We start from the raw sequence: 14,181 nt of genomic DNA, 5'->3' as shown, positions 1-14,181 counted from the left end.
AGCCTCAGGCCCCTGGTCAGCATGCAGGCCTCGTCTACACCCTCTGAGTGACCCTTCCACACTGGCTGGCGAATTGCCCAGGGTCTGCAGGGCTGGGCCACTCTGAGACCTTCTTCCCCTTGGAGTCCAGTATTCAGCACCCTTGGCAGCCCTCCTTGCACAGTTTTTAGTTGGCATTATAGGTGTTTTCTATAGATAGCATCAAAGATGGCATTTCTTCTCTCTCTCTGTGGTTGGTCGATTTCAAGGGAAATGGCATAACATTTAAATGACTAAACCTATGTTGCATCGATAGTATTAATTTCAGTGAGATGGATAATAATGTGAGGACTGTAGCTTGTCTAATTTGCCAGGTGGGTTTCAGGTTATTTGGGAGGTCTAAAGACACTAATACATTCATTTCTCATGACCATGACCATGAAATAAGCTTTTGTGCTAATTATTACTTCTTTCTACAGTTGTCCCTCACATTACTGATGCTGTCCAGGAGTGGGTTATGAATCAAGCCATGGTGCCTGTGGATGGTCATAAGGAAGAGCCCCAAATATGTGTTATTGAGGCAAGCATGGAACTTTTCGTTATAATTTTATATCCTTATGGGTTTTTAAGCAGCTGGTCTTCATTCATTCAACAGATATGTGTAGATGGCCTCATGTGTGCTGGACACCGGCCTAGGAGGTGGGATTACAGCAGGGAGCGACATAGATGGCCCCTGCTTTTGTGGTCACAAGTCAGTGGGCAAGATTGGCTTAAACTGGGTGATTACTCCTGGGGTGGGTGTGCAGCAGTCTGCAAGTGAGGACTGACCAGTCACAGAATGCATTCTACTGAGTGCCGTTTGCAAAGTGCTTTGGAAGTAGAGAGAGACCAAGTTAGGGAAGTCCGACTGTAGAGGTGATTTGGAGGTGAGAAGTGAGTACTAGCTGTTTAAAGAAAGAGCTTAGTATTTGAACTTGCCGCTTGTTCACTGCTTCCCTTCTTCTCAATGTGCAGAATGAGAATAACATCCATGTACTCCTTATCTAAAGGTCAGTTGACCTAATTGCCAGACGGGACAGCAGAATAATGAACATTTTGGTTCCTAGAGGCAGACTCCCCAAGTTCACATTTCTGCCCTCACCCCCAAGTGGTGTATGGCTTAGTGGTTAAGAGTCTGGAGTCAGACTGCTTGGGTTCATAGCCCAGCTGGTTCACTTACCAGCTGGGTGACCTTGGCCAAGTTTGCTTAACTACTCTGTGCCTCAATTTATTCATCTACCAAGTGGGGATAATGTTTTGAGGATTAAATAAGCCAATACGTTTAGTGCTTAGATTGTGTTGGATCTATACTAAGTGCTCGAAAATTATTAACCATTGTTAAGATGCTTGTATGACTTGGCAAGTTACTTCTCAAAGTGTCAATGTACTCATCTATAACAATACGATAGTGTAATATTGTAATAACAACAAGATAATAATAACAGGGTTGTTGCAAGAATTAAATATAATAATGTAAAAAGCACTTGGCCATGTCTGGCATTTAGGAGGTGCTCAATAAACATGTTAGCTGCTATTATTGTCAGCGTTATCAGTGTTTGCAAATAGATATTATGCTACCCACAATATCCATTTCGTTAATAGTAGAGCTGATAATCTTAACGTAAATGCACTATACTATCATATATTAATTATATATTTTGCTACTGTAATGGTATGGTTGATAAACTTAATGTAAATGTATAAGTGTGCCATATAAAATTTTCTCTCCCTTTGTATTTCTTCCTTCACAATTTACGAGGAAAGAGAGGATGCTTCCTTTATAATTTTTAAAAATCGGAGTATAACATAAACACAGAAAAGTGCACATATCACAGATGTATAGCTTGGTGAAGTTTTATAAACTGACCATGTCTGCATAACTAGGCTTGCTTCCTTTAAAAAAATTTAATACAGTGAATAGTTTGCAAACAAATCGAGGCAATGATAAAGACAAATAGTGTGAGAAAAGAGAAAGGCAGGAAAAGTGTCAGGAGAATAACATCTGATATGGGAACAAAGATGTAAACCGGGGCATAGCTTGACTCTACGGTGAAGGAGACTTGCACGGTCACTCTCTTTATTGATTTTCAGTTTTTAGGACCCATCTCCAGGATGAATCAGAGAAACCTTAAAAGCAGGAATGTGTCATCAACTTTGAAAAGAGGGATCGTGAGGTGGAGGGGGTGGAGGAGTGCTGGAGGGGAAGGGTGGTGGGCAGAACCTCATTTTACACTGCGAGGGTCTACAGATACTGTTAGTATTTGGCTGAAAAAGAAGCAAAAGTATCTCAGGTTAGGAAAGTAACCAGTAGAATTAACAATTGAGATTGGTATCTGGGGATGGGGGTACCAGAGACCTGCATCCTTATCTGTCACAGCAGGAAGTACACCTACGTTCATTACAGGGTGTCTGAAATAGCTAAGTTGAGGAAGAGCTGAGATGGATGAGCTTTGGTTTAGAGATATGGAGGTAACTACCAGAAGAAATCCCAACAAAGAAGTTCAAGCGCTTGCCGGGCTTCCCTGGTGGCACAGTGGTTAAGAATCCGCCTGCCAGTGCAGGGGACATGGGTTCGAGCCCTGGTCCAGGAAGATCCCACATGCTGCGGAGCAACTAAGCCCATGCACCACAACTACTGAGCTTGCGCTCTAGAGCCCGCGAGCCACAACTACTGAGCCTGCGAGCCACAACTACTGAAGCCCGTGCACCTAGAGCCCATGCTCTGCAACAAGAGAAGCCACCGCAATGAGAAGCCCGCGCACCGCAACGAAGCGTAGCTCCCGCTCCCCGCAACTAGAGGAAGCCCACGCGCAGCAACGAAGACCCAATGCAGCCAAAAATAAATAAACAAAGTAAATAAAAAAATAAAGCGCTTGCCTTGGGGAATCAGACTTGGGAGAGGGAAGAGTGGGGCAGGGAACTCTTGCTTTCTATTGTAAGCTCTGCTGTACAATTTGGTTTTTAACCATGTGCATGCATTATTTTACTTTTTGAAAAAAACTTATTAATGTCAACTTGAAGGTGCCATTTAGCAATTTCAAAATCTTAAAGATCAGCCCAAGACTGATTTTATTCAAGCCCAGCAAAGGGTCAGACAAGCCCTCACACCTTTGGTTTACAGTGGTTATTTGTTGCAGAGTACCACCTTGTCCAATATGGCAGCCACTCTCCACATGGGGCTGTTGAGCACGTGAAAGTAGCCCATCCAAACTGAGACGTGCTGTGAGTTTAAAATATAACTGGGTTTCAAAGACTTAGTATGAAAAAAAAAAGAATGTAAAGTGCCTCATAATTTTAAAAAAATTGGTGATGTTGAAATGATAATATTTTCGGTACACTCTGCTACATAAAATATAGTGTTAAAATTAATTTCTCCACTTTAATTTTGCTTTTTTCCCATTTATTTATTTATTTATTTAATTTATTTATTTTTGGCTGCGTTGGGTCTTCGTTGCTGCATGCGGGCTTTCTCCAGTTGCAGCGAGCGGGGGCTACTCTTTGTTGCGGTGCACGGGCTTCTCATTGCGGTGGCTTCTCTTGTTGTGGAGCACAGGCTCTTGACGCAGAGCGCGGGCTCTTGGCGCACGGGCTTCAGTAGTTGTGGCACGTGGGCTCAGTAGTTGTGGCACGTGGGCTCAGTAGTTGTGGCTCACGGGCTCTAGAGCACAGGCTCAGTAGTTGTGGCGCACAGGCTTTGTTGCTGCGCGGCATGTGGGATCTTCCCAGACCAGGGCCTGAACCTGTGTCCCCTGAGTTGGTGGGTGGATTCTTTTTTTTTTTAATTTTAATTTTTTATTTTTTAACATCTTTATTGGAGTATAATTGCTTTACAATGGCGTGTTAGTTTCTGCTTTATAACAAAGTGAATCAGCTATACATATACATATATCCCCATATCTCCTCCCTCTTGTGTCTCCCTCCCTCCCTCCCTATCCCACCCCTCTAGGTGGTCACAGAGCACTGAGCTGATCTCCCCGTGCTAAGCGGCTGCTTCCCACTAGCTATCGATTTTACATTTCGTAGTGTATATATGTCCATGCCACTCTCTCACTTCATCCCAGCTTACCCTTCCCCCACCCCGTGTCCTCAAGTCCATTCTCTACGTCTGTGTCTTCATTCCTGTCCTGCCCCTAGGTTCTTCATAACCATTTTTTTTTAATTCCATGTATATGTGTTAGCATGCGGTATTTGTTTTTCTCTTTCTGACTTACTTCACTCTGTGTGACAGACTCTGGGTCCATCCACCTCACGACAAATAACTCAATTTCGTTTCTTTTTATGGCTGAGTAATATTCCATTGTATATATGTGCCACATCTTCTTTAACCATTCATCTGTTGATGAACACTTAGGTTGCTTCCATGTCCTGGCTGTTGTAAATAGAGCTGCAATGAACATTGTGGTACATGACTCTTTTTGAATTATGGTTTTCTCAGGGTATATGCCCAGTAGTGGGATTCCTGGGTCATATGGTAGTTCAATTTTAGTTTTTTAAGGAACCTCCATACTTTTCTCCATAGTGGCTGTATCAATTTGCATTCCCACCAAGAGTGCAAGAGGGCTCCGTTTTCTTCACACCCTCTCCAGCATTTATTGTTTCCAGATTTTTTGATGATGGCCATTCTGACAGGTGTGAGGTGATACCTCATTGTAGTTTTGATTTGCATTTCTCTAATGATTAGTGATGTTGAGCATTCTTTCATGTGTTTGTTGGCAATCTGTATACCTTCTTTGGAGAAATGTCTATTTAGGTCTTCTGCCCATTTTTGGATTGGGTTGTTTGTTTTTTTGATATTGAGCTGCATGAGCTGCTTGTAAATTTTGGAGATTAATCCTTTGTCTGTTGCTTCATTTGCAAATATCTCCTCCTATTCTGAGGGTTGTCTTTTCCTCTTGTTTATGGTTTCCTTTGCTGTGCCAAAGCTTTGAAATTTCATTAGGTCCCATTTGTTCATTTCTGTTTTTATTTCCATTTCTCTAGGAGGTGGGTCAAAAAGGATCTTGCTGTGATTTATGTCATAGAATCTTCTGCCTGTGTTTTCCTCTAAGAGTTTTATAGTGTCTGGCAGGTGGATTCTTAACCACTGCAACCAGGGAAGTCCCTATATTGTGAATTGATGAGCATCATAAATTTCGTCAACATCCATCATCTCACGTAGTTACAAAGTTTTTTTTTTCTTGTGATGAGAACTTTTAAGATTTACTCTCTCAGCAACTTTCAGAGAAGATTCCTTTCCTTAAAGGCAAAATGGACATTGCACATCCCATAAATTTGTTTGACGGCTGCTTCAGCTTTGGTTTGGATAGATCTTAACATGTTGTTATGGGTGATATTTTCCCTGTTGTGTGAGGAAAGAATTAACTTAGGGCTACTCTAGGAATAACACTGAAAGTTTCTGATCACAATGACGATAATGGTGAACCAGAGGAGAAATGGGACTTTCCAAATTGGCAGAGAGGGTGCAGTGGGGGTGGAAGCAGGTAACGTTTAAAGCTTTTGCTTCCTTTTCCGGATTCCCTGCTTACTCCCAGAATAGCCCCCATCAAAAACCAGAAAATGCGTCCTTATGGTTTAGTTTAAGTGCAGACCTCTTTTTTTCGTACATATTTTCCCCCCCATTGGATTCTGGTGTATGGTGAGCACTTACACCCCTCACCCCCTGCCAGTTTCCTGATTTCATGTTTTATTTCTTGGATTTTCATAATTAAGTTTGTCATTCATTTACAGAATGATCATACATTTCTATCTGTTCCATAGCCAGGAGAATTGAATTTTAATTATGTTTTGTTATCTTAGTTAAAGTTAGTAAAGAATAATTTCTTCTGTAGCAATGAAGTCCTCAGACTTCTTAGTTTGATTCTGTTGTAATTATGGTAACAGGTACTAGAATGCTGTGACCTAGGGCTTATATTGAATTTCAAGACCGTTCTGTCCTGTCCTGACCACTAACCTAAACTCCCAGTGCTGTGTGCAGGGCTCTGGACTTGTGCTGGAGATACGGCAGGCAAGTTCCTGCCCTCATGGGCCTTACAGCCCAGTGGGGTAGAGAGACAGGAGACAAGGACTCAAATAAAATAATGGCACCTTGTACTGTGTTACTAGGAAGGGGAGAGACAGGGTGCTTCAGGTGGGTGGTCAGGGTTGGGCTCTCTGGGGGGGACACAGCTCCCCGGGCTGAAGGATAAAATGGAAGTAAGGTGTAGATGATGAAGGTGGGTAGGAGGGCCTAAGAGGCAGGAAGGAAGACCGTAACCCATGTGAGGACCTAAAAGGCCAGTGGGGCTGGAGCACAGAGGTGGAGGCTGGGGGAGTAGGGGGATGGGAAGGGGGCAGGTGGGAGTGGGGCATGAGATGAGATTAGAGATACGTTTCAGGGTCAGATCATGTAGGGCCTTTTGTTGGCTGCCTGAAGGAGTTTAGATTTTATTTTTAGTCAAGCAGTGAGCTGCTGAAGGTTATAAGCATGGGAGAGATGTATTCTGAGTTTTAAAAGGTCACTCTGCTGCTATATGACAGACGGTTGGTAGGACAGGAGAGGGTGGAAGCTGGGAGGCCATTAAAATTGGGGGCAGCCAACTTTTTCTGTAAAGGGCCAGATAGTAAATATGTTTGGTTTTGCAGGTCAGGGAATCTCTGTCACAGCTACTCCACTCTGCCATTGCAGTGCCCAAGCAGCCTTAGGTGACGTGTGGGTGGGCGTGGCCGTGTGCCAGTATAGCTTCATGTGTGAAAATAGACAGCAGGCCATCTTAGCCACCGCAGGCGTAGACGATTGCCATAATCCCTGCAAAAGATGGTGTTGGCTTGGGCGTCTAGGGTGGTAGTGGTGGAAATAGCAGTGGAGAGATTTTCAAGAATGTTTTGGAGGTACAGCTCACTGGACAGGGTTGGGTAAGGAAAAGGCAGGAATGGAGGATGATTTCCAGACCTCTAGCTTGAACCCATTAGTGGTAGGAGATGCTGTTGCTGAGATGAGGGAGAAGCCCCCAGACAAACAGGCCCAGGGCTGTGGGGACCAGGGGTTCAGTTTGGGCCATGGTAAGTTTGAATACTTACTGATCCATCCAAGATGTCACGGACACGTTGGCTTCAAAGCCCAGCGGCACTGGGAGGAGAGGTCCGGGCTGCAAGTAGATTTTGGACCTAGTCGAGTAGCTGAAGCCAGGAAAGGTGGTGAATCCTGGGCCTGGGCCCACCACGATCTCTTCCTCCTCAGCATCCCGATTATTCCACTTCGTGCTCAAGTTTTGCTCTTGCTTTATTGTTCTTTAGCTCAGCCTTATTCTCCTCGCTAAACTCCGAGCTCCTCAGGAGCAGGTTGTCTTAAGTTCTTCCCAGCAGCTCATTTAAAGTGTTGAGCCCATAGTAGATGCTCAAATGCTAAAGAATTAATTTAAAAATCTGGGTGATAATCTTTAAGTATTTAAATATGGTGAGGATGAATGCGTTAAGGTGAAATTTTATCCTTGTCTAAAGTAAAATGCTTAAGTAACTTTATTGGAAGTACAATGTAAATTAAGTTAACATTTGTCAAAGGATTACACTGTCAGGAATATTCTCGGGGCTTTTGGTACTACTTCTTTCAGAGAGACAGCATGTTTTAGTACAAGTGATTTAATTCTGGTAGTACCACCATTACAAGGAGACTGTTCAGCTGCATACAGGTGTGTGTGTGTGTGTGTGTGTGTGTGTGTGTGTGTGTGTTCATGAAGAGAGAGAGAGAGAGACAGAGACAGAGAGAGAGACAGAGAGAGGGAGAATGCTAACTGTTTCACACCGGGCAGAACCAGATGGCTCTCCCTTTTCTCATATTGTCACCGGATTTCAATTCTCCCTTCCAACGGGACCACTGGTAGAAACTAACTGATCTCACTCCTCTGTGGTGTATATTCTGGATCTTTTAATCTGCTTAGGAATTCCCTTCTCTATTCTTAAAGTGCTCTTTTTTTTTTTTAAACAAACCCTTTTTTTAAAAAAAATTATTTATTTATTTATTTTTGGCTGCATTGGGTATTTGTTGCTGCACGCGGGCTTTTCCCTAGTTGGGGCGAGCGGGGCTACTCTTCATTGCGGTGCGTGGGCTTCTCATTGTGGTGGCTTCTCTTGTTGCGGAGCACGGGCTCTAGGCACGCGGGCTTCAGTGGTTGTGACTCGTGGGCTCTAGAGCACAGGCTCGGTAGTTGTGGCACACGGGCTTAGTTGCTCCGCGGCATGTGGGATCTTCCCAGAGCAGGGCTCGAACCCGTGTCCCCTGCCTTGGCAGGCAGATGCTTAACCACTGTGCCACCAGGGAAGTCCCACTCCTTTTCTTTAAAAAAATTTTTTTTCAGTCTTGATGAGGTGAAGCGTTGACAGCCTATTAGTGATCCCCGTTTTTGGGGGACTTCAGTTCTCACGCTTAGTGTATTAAGAATTGTTCTGTTAGTCTGTGTACCACGGAAGCTATTTGATCTCTTGTGTCTTTTTTTTCCATTCCCAGCTGGGTGGCACCATTGGAGACATTGAAGGAATGCCATTTGTGGAAGCGTTCAGACAATTCCAGTTTAAAGCAAAAAGAGAGAATTTCTGTAATATCCATGTTAGCCTTGTCCCACAGGTGAGCTTTCCAGATAAGTGTGTAGTCAGCAACTCCTGTAGGTCTTCCTATGATACTCTGTTTATTCCACTTTCTTTCTGTTTTGGCCGCATCGTGTGGCATGTGGGATCTTAGTTCCCTGACCAGGGATTGAACCTGCGCCCCCTGCAGTGGAAGTGCAGAGTCAACCACTGGACTGCCAGGGAAGCCCCCTATTCCAAATTTTAAACCAGGAAGCCATTCATTATCCAGAAGAGCTAGATGTTCAGTGTACTGACAGTGACCCATTTCTTTTCAGCCCAGTGCTACTGGAGAACAGAAAACCAAACCCACACAAAACAGTGTCCGTGCGTTGAGGGGGTTAGGCCTGTCTCCCGATCTGGTGAGTTAAAGAGAGTGGGTAAGTTTCTTGGAATAGGACCTCCATTTCTTAAACTATAACATCATCTAAGTCCTTCCTAGCTCTCAAATGGTTTCTATGACTGAGCTTTTTGTATCTGGGAGGTGGGGAAGGCTTATTCCCTCATCCTCAAGTGTCGCTTCACACATTTCTAAATTGGCCATCTCTTCTTCTCCAGGTCCTCATTTGACTGGCCACACTGACATCTGGGCAAGTGCAATGTCCTGTCATCTGTGTGGTCCCTGGGTCCCTTAGAGGGAGGTGGGACCTGGGAGATTTTCCTATGAGCCTGCTAGGTGGGGCTATCCCTGCTCTTATTTATAGCAGTAATCCAGTTATTGCCAGTAGTCTAGATCAGAGGCTGGCAAGTAAGGGCCTGCAGACCTGCCTCCTGTAAAGGAAGTTGTCCACATTTATCTCTGGCTGCCTTTGCTCATGGCGGTACCGTGAGGAGTCAGGGCAGGAGCTGCACGACCTGCAAAGCCTAAAGCTTTTACCATCTGGCCCTTTAGAGAAAAGTTTGCCAACCCTTGGTCTGGCTCTATTCTTGTAGTTTTAAAGAAGTAACATATGTGAGCCTCGAGTCTGTTCGCTAGAAATGCCTTGACATTTCCTACCGGTGGATTTGTGTTGAGTTTGGTTACACTTGCTTATATTAGTGCTCAGACCAATTTCTAGTAGCCCAGTGGAACGCCCAGGATGGAGAAATGCCCACTCGGTCAAATCTTCTGGAGCAAAATTAATGTAGCGTCCTCCTGAAAATCAGTGGCGGTGTGAACAGCCCAATTCCTGTCTGCTAACCCCATGCGTAATCGACTTTGACAGATTGTCTGCCGAAGTTCAACGCCCATCGAAATGGCTGTGAAGGAAAAGATTTCTATGTTTTGTCACGTGAACCCTGAACAGGTTAGTGCTGCTCTTTAGATTTGAATGCCTTGCAGGCGCTTCTGCTGATGCCAGCATTTCACACCTCTTAAGTTATCTTATTACTTTTCACAACATTTATAAAAGATTTGGGGGACTCATATGCAACTACGGCTCCCTTGCCCTTAAGTGAACAGTCTTGAGACTCCTGAAATAGATTGTGTGTTTCACTCCTTAAGTTTTAATTGTAGGTACAAAACCAGGTGGGTTGTTTTTTTTAACTCGCAGTCCAACCTCTAGAGAGAGAACCATTTGAAGCCTGCTTATCGTCTCTTTATCTTGTCTTTCCAGGACACTTATGGCTTTTACTTTGATTTCTCTTTTGTACTTGTTACAGCTTAACTCACCCCAAACCACACATTACGGTGACATTCACACTATCACTTCTGATTGCATCAGTGACCTCAGCTCAGTTCACTGCTACAAAAACCACTGTGACGTGGGTTCAGGTCCTCTGTTCTGCAGGACTTTCCACCTGGATATCCAAGAGCTGGCTTTTCTTTTCTCTTTCATCTTTTTCTCTTTCATCTGCTTATCTCTGTCTCTTGTTTGCCATAAGGCTCAGGCACAAGGGATTGGAGTTTAAAAAGTGATATGACGTGTGCTCAGGAAAAGGGCGAGGTTTGTCAGAAACCTTTTGTCTTCTTCAGATTAGCTCGGGGTTCTCTGAAGCCTAAAAACCACCTAATCAGATTTCTGAGTCTCAGGAGGCAGGCTGATGTATTCACTGCCTGATGCTTCACGGTCAGTGCACAAGTCTGAACTCCTTTGAAAAATGTGATAGCAGGTTTAAAGCACTCTCCTATATCTGTGTGTCGTCAAGCCATTTTGGTTTTGTTCCGTTGTTTTTTGGAAATAGTACTTGGTGTGGGTATCACACACATTTAACCTGGTTTCCGAAGTAGAAGGATACAGCTTTTAGAGTTGGGTTGCTGAGAGCTCTGCGAACAAATGATACAGTCCAAACTTTCAACCGTATGGAGTCTCTTTTCTTTTCTTTTTTTTTTGGCCATGCCACATGGCTTGCGGGATCTTAGTTCCCCGACCAGAGATTGAACCTGGGTCACGGCAGTGAAAGTGCCGAGTCCTAACCACTGGACCGCCAGGGAATTCTTGAGTTTATTTTCTTTATAAGTATAGATTCTGAAGAATGTTCTATCTCATCAGTCCACAGGCTAGTCTATTAGCCATTTTTTAGCACACTGCTTTTTTTTAAAAAAATTTTTATTGGAGTATAGTTGATTTACAATGTTGTGTTAGTTTCTGCTGTACAGCAAAGTGAATCGGCTATACATATACATATATCTATCTACTCTTTTTTAGATTCTTTTCCCATATAGGTCATGACAGAGTATGGAGTAGAGTGCCCTGTGCTATACAGTAGGTTCTTATTAGTTATCTATATTTTATATACAGTAGTGTGTATATGTCAATCCCAATCTCCCAATATCCCCCCCATTACTCCCCCCCCACCCAGTAACCATAAGTTTGTTTTCTACATCTGTCAGCACATTGCTTTTTCTCACATGAGTTAATTCTCCCATTTCTTAGTTCTTGGTGAACTTGCGTTTAGAGCTCTTCTCACCTGGATTGCTGAGGAGGGAATGGAAAGTCACAGGTGTCTCTGTGATGTTCTCTGTTACCATGATATTTGAAAAAATGTCTCTGGCTTGGAGGATAAATGAGTAAATAGCTCCACACCTCATGCCTTCCACTTGTGGGAGTTGTGGCTGTCCATAGATTTATCAATAATTTTAATTATTAATTGGGATGGAGCGTCATATCAGTGACATCTTGGCACTTTGAATTGTATCAGGGAATGCATGGGTGAGACACAATAGTCTTAAGTATCAAGTTGTCCATGTCCAAACAGCTTAGGAACCCTTGGTTGGATAGCTATGGATTGGGAAAGACTGAACACATAGAGTTGGCAGAACATTTCTTGGCATTTATTTAGGATGTGGCAGATCCTTAAATGCCTGCCAGTAGCCCTTTGCATGTACCTGAGAGGGTGGTGAAAGCTCGTTAGGGTGTGAAAAACAACCACACCACCTGGCACTTAAAAGAGCCTTTTTCCCCCTCACAAGTGTAATTAATTTAAGTGTGTTAATGTGTGCGTCTAAATTTACCCAAATGAAGGGAGCACAGACAAAAGCAACTACAGAGGCAGCAGCAACAACAAATGAGTGAACAAACAAACTTCATACCCACACTTAGAAGACAAGGTATATGTATTCATTGCTACTGCCTTAACCTAGGCTTAGAAGATGGTGCCTTGGGCCATGTGTCTTTGATACTGACATAAAGCATTCATGTTCCAATACCAAGTCTCTGACACCCCCTGGGGTTCCTGCAGTTCAACTCAGACACTAACTACCTGGAGTGAGCATCAGACTCCGCAGGTCTTTATAAGACTGCCGTGCACTTCAGACACTCGCCGCAGGTTTCTATTGTCCCAAGCCACCCACACTTCTGCCGGGCTGACTACAAAGTTGAAGCTTCCCATAACCACCTCAAGTTTGATAATTCTCTAGAATGACTCACACCTCCGGAAAGTGCTATATTTATGATTACTGTTTAATTGTAAAGGGTGCAGGTGAAGAGCCCGATGAAGAGACACATAGGGCAAGGTCTAGGAGAGTCCCAGACACAAGAACTTTTATCCCTGTGGAGTCAGGGTGCACCCCCTTCCCAGTACATCTGTAAATTCACTGGCGAGGATGCTCCCCTGAGTCCTGATGTTCAGCCTTTTGATTGGAGTTTCATTACGTAGGCATGATGGAGTGAATCATTGGTCACCTGATTGAACTCAGTCTCTAGCCCCTGTCCCCTCCGTGGAGGTCAGGTGGCTGAAAGTTCCAGCCTTCTAATGACCTGCTTGGTTTTTCTGGTGACCAGCTCCCATCCTGAAGTCATCTAGGGGCCACCCTGCGTCACCTCATTAACTTAACAAAGTTACCCCTATAACTCAGGAAATTTTGAATGTTTTTGAAGCCCTGTGCCCGGAACTACGAACAAAGAATGTGTATATAGGGAAAAATATATATATATTCTACCATAACATCCATGGTTCCAGATGTAGAATAATGACTTCAAAGTGTTTTGTAATTAGATCCAAGTCACCTTGTGTTAATTCTGACTCCTGTTTAGGTTGCTGTGTTCTTGGTTTTCTTCTGTCAGTAATAATAAACTACTATCTCTCTTGAGTTTTGCCTCATTCCTACGTTCATTTTTGTGGCATACTTGAGTTGTTCCATTAAATATGGTGTTTTATCATCATTGATCAGGTTATATGTATCCACGATGTTTCTTCCACCTACCGAGTACCTGTGCTTTTGGAGGAACAAGGCATCGTTAAATATTTCAAAGAGAGATTGGATCTGCCTATTGGGGATTCTGCAAGCAATTTGCTTTTCAAGTGGAAAAATATGGCTGACAGGTACTGTGAAAGGAATTACTAATGTAAGTTTTCATAATTCTTAGGTTTGGGGGTAGCACTGAGGTGTACCTTGAAAGGTAACTATGTAGCGTTCCACTTTCCACATGGGTATGTTTGGTTCTGGAAATGTCTAAAGCTCTAGCATATTGTTAGGGTGTTTTGCTGTACTCTGAAGATTTCTGGGGCCTTTGATTTTGCTCTACTAAAGCAAAGTGAATTGAAGGCATTTGGATTCCAGCATTCTAAAAAACTTTTGGAAGCATTTATTTATTAGTTTATTATTTCGTTTCTGAATGTTTTAAACAGTTTAAAATGCTACAGGCTTTGTTTTGTTTTGTTTTGCTTATTTTTAAGATTTGGCTAACATTTCTTAAAGAAAATCCTTCTGAGTGGGAAGTTTTGGCTATGGCATTGTTGTTCTATCCTGCAGTTATTAACTATCAGTATCGGCATTAAAAACCCCTGATAGGTTTTAGCTTTAAGACGGTCATATTAATTTCAGCAAGGTTTGTCTAATTTGATGTCATATACAGATTAAATCCCCATCACCTGTTTTCTTTTACTAAATGTTGCTGAGGCGTGACTCCATAAAGTCCCAGCTGCTTGACTTCTCCTGCAGCTGAAGTAGAGGCAGTAGACGCAGTAGTTGCAAATGAAGGCTTTGGTGTTGCTAAGGAGTAGATCTTAAAAGTTCTTATCACACAAAAAAATTTGTAACTGCGCGGTGATAGATGTTAACTAGAATATTGCGGTCATCATTTCGTAATATATAAATATATTGAATCATTAGGTTGTACATCTGGAACTAATGTAATGTATGTCAGT

At 43.1% G+C, this 14,181-nt stretch overlaps 1 protein-coding gene across 7 annotated transcripts in view; it reads left to right on the top strand.

Moving 5' to 3' along the window:
* Nucleotides 1–14,181, top strand: part of CTPS2 (CTP synthase 2) — a 113,000-nt gene that overhangs the window by 14,100 nt on the left and 84,719 nt on the right. For all 7 annotated transcript variants that reach the window (XR_003796388.1, XR_003796387.1, XR_003796389.1 and 4 more), the window contains 5 exons: nucleotides 459–559; nucleotides 8,498–8,614; nucleotides 8,892–8,975; nucleotides 9,819–9,899; nucleotides 13,205–13,356. Coding sequence is in view for 4 of the 7 variants with exons in the window: in XM_029240754.1 (XP_029096587.1) it covers nucleotides 459–559; nucleotides 8,498–8,614; nucleotides 8,892–8,975; nucleotides 9,819–9,899; nucleotides 13,205–13,356 (535 nt within the window). In the remaining 3 variants the exon portion in view is untranslated. The remainder of the gene's footprint in view (nucleotides 1–458; nucleotides 560–8,497; nucleotides 8,615–8,891; nucleotides 8,976–9,818; nucleotides 9,900–13,204; nucleotides 13,357–14,181) is intronic.

This window comes from Monodon monoceros, unplaced genomic scaffold (genome assembly GCF_005190385.1).
Source record: "Monodon monoceros isolate NGI ecotype Baffin Bay Population unplaced genomic scaffold, NGI_Narwhal_1 Super_Scaffold_22, whole genome shotgun sequence".
In the NCBI taxonomy this organism is placed as follows: Eukaryota; Metazoa; Chordata; class Mammalia; order Artiodactyla; family Monodontidae; genus Monodon; species Monodon monoceros.
This window is presented reverse-complemented; position numbering and strand designations above follow the sequence as displayed.